General features: G+C 31.9%; 1 protein-coding gene across 2 annotated transcripts in view; it reads right to left on the reverse strand.

Moving 5' to 3' along the window:
* Positions 1–1,394: 1,394 nt before the first annotated feature.
* The window catches only part of LOC143245381 (sodium-coupled neutral amino acid transporter 9 homolog), a 38,405-nt gene continuing 26,823 nt past the window's right edge, over positions 1,395–12,976 (reverse strand). For both annotated transcript variants that reach the window (XM_076491653.1, XM_076491654.1), the window contains exons 11-15: positions 10,717–10,823; positions 6,408–6,512; positions 5,588–5,736; positions 5,141–5,230; positions 1,395–3,504 (exon numbers count right to left, since the gene is read on the reverse strand). In XM_076491653.1, coding sequence (XP_076347768.1) covers positions 3,333–3,504; positions 5,141–5,230; positions 5,588–5,736; positions 6,408–6,512; positions 10,717–10,823 — 623 coding nt within the window. In that variant the 3' untranslated portion in view covers positions 1,395–3,332. The remainder of the gene's footprint in view (positions 3,505–5,140; positions 5,231–5,587; positions 5,737–6,407; positions 6,513–10,716; positions 10,824–12,976) is intronic.

A 12,976-nucleotide genomic window follows, 5' to 3' on the forward strand; every position in this document is an offset into this window, starting at 1 on the left:
AATAAATGTAAAGTAATGCATGTGGGTTATCATCATTAGGATAATAAGTATAATTTTAATGGGAATAACCTTAACAGTGTTGAGAGAAAAAAAAAAGATCTTGGTATATTGGACATCAGGTTTCCTAAGTCATCCAAGAAATGTGTTGGTGTTAGCATTAGACCAAATAGAAATATTGGATGCATCTACACAAACATTTCGTTGTATAGATCACTGATTAGATCAAATTTGGAGTATTGTGTCTAATCCCGAATTTCTTACCTCAGAAAGGACACAATTATTGTGAAAGGTTCAGAGGAAAGCTAGTACGATTATACCTGGGATGGAAAGGTTGTTATATAAAGACAGATTAACATTTATGAAACAGGAGACCGAAATTAAACGTTTAAAATTGTAAGGTGTTTTTTTTTCTCTCTTTTGCACTTATTCATGAGAATGTTAGGACAAGAGGACAAATGTAATTTTTGGCCGTGTAGGAGTGATCTTTAATTTAAAAAAAATGTTATTTTAATAATATTGTTATTGACATTTAGAATGTGTTGCCTTCACATCTCGTGGATGTAGTAAAGACTTAAATGTTTGAACAAGCTCAGATACCCTTCCTTCGTCCAGGTTACGAACTTAAAAATGTAGAGGGTGGATGCTATACAAAACCCTTAACTTTCACACAATATATTTACAACATTATTAGAGTTTTTGTTATTACCTCAACCAAAGTTTGTTTATGATCTTTAGGAACTCGCTATCTATATACGTTAACCTTCGTATATACTGAACTATTGTCAGGTGACTTTGTACGAAGAGGTAGCGAAAAAATATAGTGATGGTAAGAATGCTTTCTCTTACCCACTTCCGACACTCACCTTCTTTTGTCCCTCCACACTGTTTCACGGTCATTGGCTACAAAAGCATCTTACAGAATGAATTTGTGAGGTCACGGGTCAAAGTATGAAACGGTTATAATTAGTTGATGTACTATTGTAATACTGGCAGCCGTTTTTTGCATTCCAACCCTTCCCGTTACGTTACAAAAAAATTTAAGAACGTCGTGCCATCTATGAATAAAGTGAAATTAATGTTAACTTACGCCAATTATAATAAATGCTCGATAACATCAAGAGTGGGTTACGAACCTGCTTTTAACATGCCCCTTTTGACCTAGAAGTTAAATAATTAAATAATGTACAAACCGACAGACATTTTAGAGTGTGTGTTAATATATCTTGTTTTTCTTAAATTATGTTGTTTCCATTTCCTTAATTTGAAAAACCAGTTTTAACAATACTCGTGTATTTTAGGGTCTGATTTATGTAGCCAGACTGGAAGGGTTATGGTTTTACAATTGTGCTTTAGTATAATGATTCTGCTACAACCAAAACTCAGTTGAAACCATATTACAAAACTGAAAATCTATTTTATTAAATTTAAAAAAAAAAAAAACATTGTGTAAGAATATATGGTGCTGGACATCACCAATACACTCCCAGTAAAATACAAATATATTATTGAAAATTAGGGAAGTTTACTGTACACAAACTTTGTTTTTTACATTTATACATACATTTCAATTTTATACTTGAACTTAAATCTTTGGTATCCTGCTTGCTCTATATTTATAAACATTTCAATTATACTTGAACTTAAATCTTTGGTATCCTGCTTGCTCTATATTTATAAAAAATAATTATCCAGAAGTTTTCTTTGGTAAATAAAACAGTGAATAATTTGAATAATAAAAACATGAGAACTTTTAATGTAGTAATAAATGTGCAACATCAACTTCAAATGTTCTTAACCCTAGAATCTTTTTTATGAATATTTTGTTACAATACTAATGATTTCTTTAACGTGTTAAAATTAACACTTTCCTGCCAGACAATGTCAATGCTACACTGATCACTTTTCTTTGAAGAAAACTACCTAATAAACTGATACAACAATAAACATTGGTCAACATTTGATGCAAAACCTTATCTTGTTGCCTAAGGAAACCAAAGGCTTAACAAAAGTCTTCTGTTAATAACACTGACATGTTGGCCTAAAGTCCACACAATACACTATCAGGTTCCCTGAAGTAAACACACCTTTTGCAGGTGTTGCCGTAAAATATGTATCTGTAGGTCCTGGCTACTTTGAAAGCAAATGCTAGTTTTATATAATTAATAATTTAATTAGTAATTAGCATCTTTAAAAATCTTCCTGACTTGTTTGCTACATAAATAAGTATCAGTTTTTAAAACAGTCATTCTGACCAGTAGCCAGCATACTGATCTAACATATATAGATTAAAAAACATATTAATCAGCTTTTCTACAACTGATCAATCACATACGTGATGAATGGACGGTTCAACAACACACAAAGTGTGTACAGACTTCAATCTAACTGTTTTAAATAAAATATTGTGAACATTTATTGAATTCTACCAGCTCAGAGCAAGAAAAATATTGTTAAAATAGATGAAATTGAACCAAGATGCTCTTTTGTTAAAATATTCTGTTGTCACAGCTCTTGGGAGACTAGTTCGAGGGGATTGGTTTGTGCTTCTCGGGGACATTACACTGAGAGTTTATATTAATAATTCAAAGTTTTTCATCTAGGGGACTTAGAAACTAACATTCATCAAAAACCCTTCAGCTGCTCTGAAAATGTTTGGAATTCAATTTTGGAGTTACCATACCCCCTAACAACAGTATTGACCTCTTGACCAGTGCTGGACAAGGACTTTCAGGCCTCTCCTTAAATTTTGTACTTGGCACTTTTGATAGGCTAGCTATTAAGCACACAAACCTGTGTTTTTAGTTTAACTTGAACATATTCCAGAATGATGAAGTGTGGACAACATTCTGTTTTGCATCAGGCACACTGTGGTGAGCAGGAAGGAACTAACTTGTTCCTCTGATAATCATGGCTTAACTTTATCTTCAAACTTAGCATTCATTTCTAAAAAATACTAACTTTCATTAAACACTGTGTTGGTCAACACAACTTCATCCCTTTGGTTTTTTTGTGAATAGTTTCTTAAAATTACTAAAGTTTAACTTGGGTTAAAATATTGTACATATAAAAACAAAACATAATTAAATCTTATTATAAGCTTATGACATATAAGAGTGTTAGCTGCATGCGTAGTTTTTTTATTCTTATTTTAAACATGTTGTTTAACAAATTTATATGATGTAACCTAGAGTGACTGCACTAAATGCATTTCTCCAGTCAAAGCAAAAATGCCACAAAAACGTCAAATGTATATCTTTCTGGTTTGCTGAGGTTTTCATTAGAACAACTTTAGAGCAATACATTAGAAATAGCCAATGTGATTGTCTGGTTTCTTAAATTCCAACAAAAAACTGGGCTACAAAGTTCACTATTCCTAAACAGATCAGAGATCCATGTAAAACAATAGTGGTGGTTTTCAAAGTTCCTTTGATCTTCTGAGCTTTAAGGTAAGTAATACAAGGTAGAGTAAAGACATATGACAGAGCTGATATGGCACCAGAAAATCTGAAAAATAAAAATGAATACTAAAGTTCCAGAAACATCATTAAAAATAACAATAATTAATACAAGTGACAGAACCATGTATAAAACTTCTTACATGTGAACCTTTAATAAATTTGTACTCTATTCAGATTTAAACATGTCAACTTTCATCTAATGTCTGAAGTAACAATCACATTCAGAGGCGTACAGTCCTTAGAAGCAAGGAAAAGTGCTTCCCCAGTATATATGTTAAAAAAGTTTAATTTTTAAATATCAGCTAAATATGACCTCATGAACTTGCAAATGATTCATACAGAAACACCACTATACCACAAATAATCAGTAATCATGTTGTAAGGATGAAACCACTGTTTGAAAGAACCTGGACAACTATCAAAGTGTTCCCTTTTTGGCGTTAATTTTAGTTTTTTTACTACTAAAAACACTTTATTTCTAACTAAAAAGGTTTTGTTACATAATATTATTCAAACTAAAATGCTTCTTACACGAGTAATTTTCTGAATAAAAATGTCAAATTCATACTTGCATTTAAAAAAATATTCTTAAATGTTATATTGCCCTCTTCTATGGCATAAAGAAAGCAATTACAAGTTCATCTTATTTCAAAATACATACAAAATCAGAACTTATTGACAATTTAGAGTCTATATATTCAATTATTTAAATTACTAAAAAATTTAAACAAAATAAATAATTTATAAATAAGTTAGTGTTCCATAATTATTATTTTGTAAATTAAAATGTATTAGTGGACAAGTTTGGTACAAAGGGTGTTAGTGATAAAGAAAACATCATCAGAAATGGTGGACCAATGTCAGCTCTAAGCCTAACTGGAAGAACAAAACAGTGTGAAAACAATATGACAGGACATCTTGGTTTCAAAGTTTGAGAAACATAACATTCCTTGATCTTCTTCACAATAAAAAACAGGAAGGGAACAAAAAATAATTGCTGAGATATCATTAAAATTATTATAAGACAATTATAGAGAATGTTTTGATATTAAATCACTTGAAAAAGCAAACTTTCAGTTTTATATGCTGACATTGATTTGAAAGGAAAACCAGTGAATGAATTACTTTATTGTGTGCAGGATGTCAAATTAACTGCAGTTCTGTTGTGCAAGTTAATATTGACTCTTCCAGCCACCAGTGCTTCAGTTGAGTTGTTTCCCTCATTTAAAAATAATAGAAAACTACATCAGGAATGCAAGTTTAGCATTAAGGAGAATGGAATTACTATATATATAAAGTAGGTGATTGTGTCATGTTTTTATCTTTAATTGGAAGTATTTAATCTTAAGTATGATCAATTACTACAAGTAATTAATTTTATCTTTAATGGCTGTCCTGTATGTATTTCTTATTTTATAATCCAGCTTTTGTGCTTTGCTTGCCTATCAGGACAAATCATCACATGTCTAATCATGTTCAACTTCACCTTATCTGATGCGAGATACATCAAATCAGGTTTCATTGTATGAGTTGTTTCGTTATAAAAAACTAGTTACAAAAGGCAAGATATTCAACATACATTTCTAAAGATATTGTTTTATGGTTGTCTAAACAAATGTTGTACTTGTAACCTGAAAATAATTTACAAGTTTGTTTTGCAGATCAGTGGATGAATGTCTTACCTGATAATGGTTCCAACGTAAGGGAAGAAAACAGCAAACATAATACAGATAAACACAAGGAAACTATTCAAAATTACAACATGCTTGAACCTGAAAAACAAAGACATTAACAAGTGAAATTTCTGAAACCAAAATGTATAGTGGTTGTTATTAAAATTTGTACTTTTTCATCACAGAAAGAAATTGAAATTCAAAGTACACACAACCCTTTTTGTCAGTAGATTTATGTCTCAAGTTTTAAATGTAGATAAAGAGTTAACGTAACAGTTTAATATTTTGTAAATTCATATTTTATTTCAAGCCTATTAGCATTTCTTTCTTTGTTTTGTGAAGACAAAGTAAAATGTGTATCCATGATTAATGTCTGACAAGTACAGAAATAATAAAATTCAAGTAGTTATGTTGGTATTAAATGTGATACATCTTATTCTTACTGATTTGTCTTACCCTGGATAAATCGATCCAAACAAGAAATGCATTGACTGGATTCTCAGTACATAAAGAATCAGTGGGAAAAGTGTAAGCACTTGAAAGAGTAGAAATACTCGAGTCAAGAAGGCCATCAAGTCAGAGCTACTGAAGTTGTTCAAAATGTTCTAGAGTGAAATATGAAACTGTTAACAAGATGTTTAACTTTTGTACATGAATATATCATTAATTGAAATCAACTGGAGCTCAGCTAGGTGCAAGTAAAATAAGTCATAAAATGTGACCTAACTTCACATTTTGTTTGAAAAGTCAATAACATTTAATAATCCAACTTCAAACCCAGGGTCTATAACGTACCACTGATATTCCACCATCACTGTACAATTCAAACAAGTTTTATATACAAGAAACAAACCAGGAATGCATTATATGATTATAAAGTCATTTCTGTTTAATAATTTCAATAAAAAATACCTAATAGCAATAATTATGTATAGGACAAGTGTTTGAAATATAAACACATTCGCTGCACTAATATATAACATCTCAGTTTGTGACATTTCTGAAATTTACTTCAGAAAAGCTTACTCACCAACCTGAGGTTGTGTGTGCAAGCGTGTGTAGTATACCAACTGTAGCAAACTAACAATATTAAACTCTCTCTCCATAAGAGGGACTTTTGTAATACATTTAACAATACAAGTTACATGCATTTCTAAATATATATATATTAAACTTACACACACACAACCTGCTTAATAAAAATGTTTTCTTTAAAATCTGAATAAAACATGTCCAATTCTAATCAGTGGTTCACTACAGTAGTTGTATTAATTACCTCAGCAATACACAGTTTCTTCAGTGGGAAGGAGACAAAGATCAAAAATCCAATCAAGAAGTAGGTCAAACACACCAGAACATATGCTATAATTAAATCTCGAACCTGCAAATTACAGTTTGTAATTACATATCTAAATTTTTGTTTTCTTCACCAACAAACACAAGTTATGAAGGACACAATATTTAGGTTTAGATCTTAAAAACTAAAAGTTTAACTTACACTTCCTTCAGACTATTCCACATTTTCTTCTTGCTTCCAGTTTTGTTTCACTAAATTTCTAGCTTAATAGTGACAAGTGAAATCACAACTATAAATTCTATACCTGTAAGAAGTAGGCTATACATGTTTATCTAATCAGTGATGTCGAGAAACCCACTTGTTGAGAAATTTATATGCAAAAACGGCTGGTTTGGGTTGATAAAATATTTATGTAGAGGAGCGAACAACGTTTGACCTTCTTCGGTCATCGTCAACAACCAAAAACAACCAACAGAAAGAAAACAACTTTGACAATTTTATTGACATCCAACAACCAAATTTCCTTGACAAAATTAAAAATTAATATTTTCCAGAAACACATAAAAACAACATTTTAAACGATTTCTTCAAAGAATTTTCTCACAATAATTTCACAAAACAGAAAGCTAAAAAACAATCTTACAAAAAGAGACATTAGTTCCATTAAAAACCTAAAACAAAACAAACACAAAAATTCTAAAAGCAGATAAAGGAAATGCTAGTCATAATGAACACAAATGAATACATCCAAAAAATGAACATCCTATCAGACACAAACAAATTTAAACCAATACAAACACATCCAACAAAGACACACAAACGCAACTAGGTAAAATAATACTAAAATTGAAAAAAAGCCAACACAATTTCAAAAACACTATTCCTACCTATGCAAGACTGACTCATGCATGGCACAAATATACGGCATCCCCAAACCTCATAAACCAGATTGTTCACTACAACCAATAACATCCACATATAAATTGTTTAATTACAATCTTGGTAAATACATAGGCATTCTCCAAATATGTAACATCAGCCAGCTCATTCATCACTCTTTTAATTTCAAGTCTAATCTTAATCAACTTAATCATAAAGCCTTAATGGTCAGTTTCAATGTTATATCCCTCTTTACAGAAGTCTCAACTGCTGAAGCCTGCAAGATAGCCTTAGAAATTTATATCCAAGACCCTAACCCATCAATAGACATTCCCAGCAACCCTCATAGAATTCACCATGATGAAGACAAACTTCATGTTTAACAACCACAACTATATACAAACAAATGGCCTATGTATGGGCAATACAGTATCACCAGTTCTAGCCAATATTTTTATGACACAAGTTGAAACAAGCAATTAACATAGCATTACATCCACCATTATACTGATACAGATATGTAGATGATACGGTTGCAGGATTCAGATCTACAGAACACACACTTAATTTTTTCCAACCACATTAACGCTATACATCCCAACATTAACTTCACATGTGAACAAGAAGAAGGCAATCAAATCTCATTTCTTAACCTCAAAATTACAAGAATAGATACACAATTTAAAACAGAAATCCAACGAAAAATCACCCATACTGGACTATACGTTCCTTGGGACTCAGCACATGAAATAAAACAAGAACTCCACATACTAAGACACCAAATGACACAGCCATAAAACTATGCTCACCAGATAAAATTAACGATGAATTAGACGATATAAAACAATATTTCATCAACATCAATAAATTTCCTCCAGAAACCATAGAAAACATTATATTTATACATCTTGACAGAAGGCAAAATTGATTAACAAAAGTAAATATATTCCACGAATTAAAAAATCACGAAACCATAAACTGCTGCACACCATATATTCTCGACAACAGCAAAAAAAACAACCAACATTTGGCAAAAACTAGTAACAAAATATGACATTACAGTTAATACCAAATTTATTCAAAAACCAGGCACAAAACTAAGGTCTATACTGTGTAAAAACTACACTGACAAATACCACACCAACATTATTTATAAAATACAATGTGATAACTGCCACAACTTCTATATTGGAGAAACAAGTAGAAAAATGGAAACCAGATTCAAATAACACAAAAAGTCATCTTCGTTTTCCAACACTGCAAATCAAATAAACACAACATGACCATAGAAAACACCCAAACACTACATAAAAGAAATAAACATAAACAAATGCAAAATTAAAGAAGCCTTACTTGTACAACAAGTCCAAAATAAACCAATACAAAGGAACACCTTTATACCTATATTAATAAATATAATCCCACATCTAAGCACGCCCTCTACATTCCTACACTCAATTGCACAACCACCTTCAAACATGTGGTCAGCTATTGGTCAGTTATCTCTTTCTTTCTTTGTGAACCTGACGATGACCAAAGAAGGTTGAAACGTTCACTCCTCTTCATAAAAATTTAACCCAAATTAGCTGTTTTTACATGTATACATTCTTATCTGTCCAAAATAATGATGTCAATTGAAGTTGTTCTAAACCAAAACTACAAAACACTCAAGTTTGCCAAACATCTTTACCTAATACTGATATTTATATAAAGTTCAATGAAAAACAGTTTAAAAGAATTTAAAAACATTTCATTTATCCTACATCACCATCTTGTCCCAAATTTGTTTCACAATTTATTTCATGTCACTATCTGGGCACAGTGAGTATTATAATTATTTCATGTCACTATCTGGGCACAGAGAGTATTATAATTATTTCATGTCACTATCTGGGCACAGAGAGTATTATAATTATTTCATGTCACTATCTGGGCACAGAGAGTATTATAATTATTTCATGTCACTATCTGGGCACAGAGAGTATTATAATTATTTCATGTCACTATCTGGGCACAGTGAGTATTATAATTATTTCATGTCACTATCTGGGCACAGTGAGTATTATAATTATTTCATGTCACTATCTGGGCACAGTGAGTATTATAATTATTTCATGTCACTATCTGGGCACAGTGAGTATTATAATTATTTCATGTCACTATCTGGGCACAGTGAGTATTATAATTATTTCATGTCACTATCTGGGCACAGTGAGTATTATAATTATTTCATGTCACTATCTGGGCACAGTGAGTATTATAATTATTTCATGTCACTATCTGGGCACAGTGAGTATTATAATTATTTCATGTCACTATCTGGGCACAGTGAGTATTATAATTATTTCATGTCACTATCTGGGCACAGTGAGTATTATAATTATTTCATGTCACTATCTGGGCACAGTGAGTATTATAATTATTTCATGTCACTATCTAGGCACAGTGAGTATTATAATTATTTCATGTCACTATCTGGGCACAGTGAGTATTATAATTATTTCATGTCACTATCTAGGCACAGTGAGTATTATAAGTACATCACTGATTAAAGACATGCTCTCTAACTCAGGGAACAATGGTACCTTGAAGATGTCCTCAACTACAATAATGGTAGACAACACCATTTGAATACTTAAATTGCAACCAATTACGTGAATGCATTAACATTAAGTGACAAGTCCTTGGAAGTAATAAATAGCAAGATCTATACATTTCTAGCAGTAAGACACTTAAACACCATAGATACCACAGAAATGTATAAAATACTAGTTTTTCTGATGATTAGATTTAGTGCTTGGATATATTTACTAGATACTAAAAATACAAGTTCACTTAAATATTTTTATCTGTCTCATTACAGGTACTAAGCAACTGATATATTTACATATTGTGTTAAAGGAAAAACATCTTCCAAAAATCTATATCCATTCAAGTTTCCCAGTTAAAAACTACAAACTATAGTATAGCATAATTATACAAACAGAGAAACTTAGTTGTTAACTGAAAGGTGTTTTATATAGCTTCTGATCTGAAACTTAGTCTGTTGTAGTAAAGCTATCACAAAAATACAATACCCTATAACTCAAGGTCTTACAAAAGGTGAACCTTCCATCTACAGAAACAGTTTGTTCCTGAAGAACAATGGCTTGAAAGAACTTGAGTTTTAATCCGACACAAAAAGTAAAATTCCCTAATCTCTTGAACATGCACGTCTTCCTAACATTATACAGTAAAAACATCCATATTCATTTATCTGGAAAATTAAATGAAGATTTTCAGGATAACCAACTTATTTTACAATGTGAAAAAAATAAGGAAACATTTTTAACGATTAAACTGCTTCTGTAAAGACGTGTGTTTATGTAAAAACAACACATACAAACAGAGGGTTTATTGTTTCACTTACATTATTTTCTGGATTCTTCTGGTTTCGACAGAGGGACAAAATACAGTTGTGGATGAAAAATGCCATTGATGACACTCCAGCCAGTGCAGGAAATGATGGAAGATATACTGTAAAACAATTACTAATATACATTGATGATACTCCAGACAGTGCAGGAAATGACGGAAGATATGCTGTAAAACAATTACTAATATACATTGATGATACTGCAGCCAGTGCGGAAATGACGGAAGATATACTGTAAAACAATTACTAATATACATTGATGATACTGCAGCCAGTGCAGGAAATGATGGAAGATATACTGTAAAACAATTACTAATATACATTGATGATACTGCAGCCAGTGCAGGAAATGATGGAAGATGTACTTTAAAACAATTACTAATATACATTGATGATACTGCAGCCAGTGCAGGAAATGATGGAAGATATACTTTAAAACAATTACTAATATACATTGATGATACTGCAGCCAGTGCAGGAAATGATGGAAGATATACTGTAAAACAATTACCAATATACACTGATGATACTCCAGACAGTGCAGGAAATGATGGAAGATATACTGTAAAACAATTACTAATATACATTGATGATACTGCAGCCAGTGCAGGAAATGACTGAAGATATACTGTAAAACAATTACCAATATACATTGATGATACTGCAGCCAGTGCAGGAAATGACGGAAGATATACTGTAAACCAATTACTAATATACATTGATGATACTGCAGCCAGTGCAGGAAATGACTGAAGATATACTGTAAAACAATTACCAATATACACTGATGATACTCCAGCCAGTGCAGGAAATGACTGAAGATATACTGTAAAACAATTACCAATATACACTGATGATACTCCAGACAGTGCAGGAAATGATGGAAGATATACTGTAAAACAATTACTAATATACATTGATGATACTGCAGCCAGTGCAGGAAATGATGGAAGATATACTGTAAAACAATTACCAATATACATTGATGATACTGCAGCCAGTGCGGAAATGATGGAAGATATACTGTAAAACAATTACTAATATACATTGATGATACTGCAGCTAGTGCAGGAAATGACTGAAGATATACTGTAAAACAATTACCAATATACACTGATGATACTCCAGACAGTGCAGGAAATGATGGAAGATATACTTTAAAACAATTACTAATATACATTGATGATACTGCAGCCAGTGCGGAAATGACGGAAGATATACTGTAAAACAATTACTAATATACATTGATGATACTGCAGCTAGTGCAGGAAATGATGGAAGATATACTGTAAAACAATTACTAATATACATTTATGATACTCCAGCCAGTGCAGGAAATGACAGAAGATATACTGTAAAACAATTACCAATATACATTGATGAAATGATGAAAGATATGGTAACTGTTTTACAGCAATTTACAGAGGTAAAAAATATCAACAAGAGAATTACAACAGAGATGAATTATGAAATATTAACTGAAACTTACAACAGAGATGAATTATGAAATATTTACTGAAACACTTGCTGTATTACAATATGTGCATAATAGTAAACAACACATTTAAACAGAGTACTGTGGTACATGGCAAGTATAAAATTAACAGTAGAACTGAACAAGTCTGAACCTGATATAGTGTCACATGACAAATGTAAGGCTGATATTTCTATAAAATCCAGGGCAAGAGAAATGACATACATATTGGCGGTGAACACAAAAACTGAAGAGTGGATTCTGTGTTCAACCTCCAAACCACAACAAACCAGGGCAGAGCCCAGAGTCACCTGATTTCAAACTACCAGTATAAATGGGAAAGAAAGGATGGTTAAAAAGATGTTTGGCAAAAAGAAGACAGTACTTCCAATCAGATAACTGAAAGAAAGATCGCACTTGGGAATGGTAATAAATCATGATGGGATGGGCTGACCAGTGAATACAGCATTGTTATCTAAAGACAGACTCAATTCATCCAACTGTACCTAGATATGAAGGCCAAAAGAAACAATGGCAGCCTATCTGTTCTGAAAAAGCATGGCCCACTGAGGAAAGAAAACACAAACCCAGGTGGGATGCTGTGGTAAGGATGAAGTTTTGAAGCATACAGTACAGGAAGTTGCAAATGACGTAAGTGTAGAGGAGCTTCATGAGACTGTGTATAAGGTCTGGACTAGGGAAGTGTGGAAAGCTCCTGGGTAGAGCCAAAGTCTCTGATGATCAATGGGGTCTAGCATATTGAAGGTTGAGGTTTTGGTA

This window comes from Tachypleus tridentatus, chromosome 2 (assembly GCF_004210375.1).
Source record: "Tachypleus tridentatus isolate NWPU-2018 chromosome 2, ASM421037v1, whole genome shotgun sequence".
NCBI lineage: Eukaryota > Metazoa > Arthropoda > Merostomata > Xiphosura > Limulidae > Tachypleus > Tachypleus tridentatus.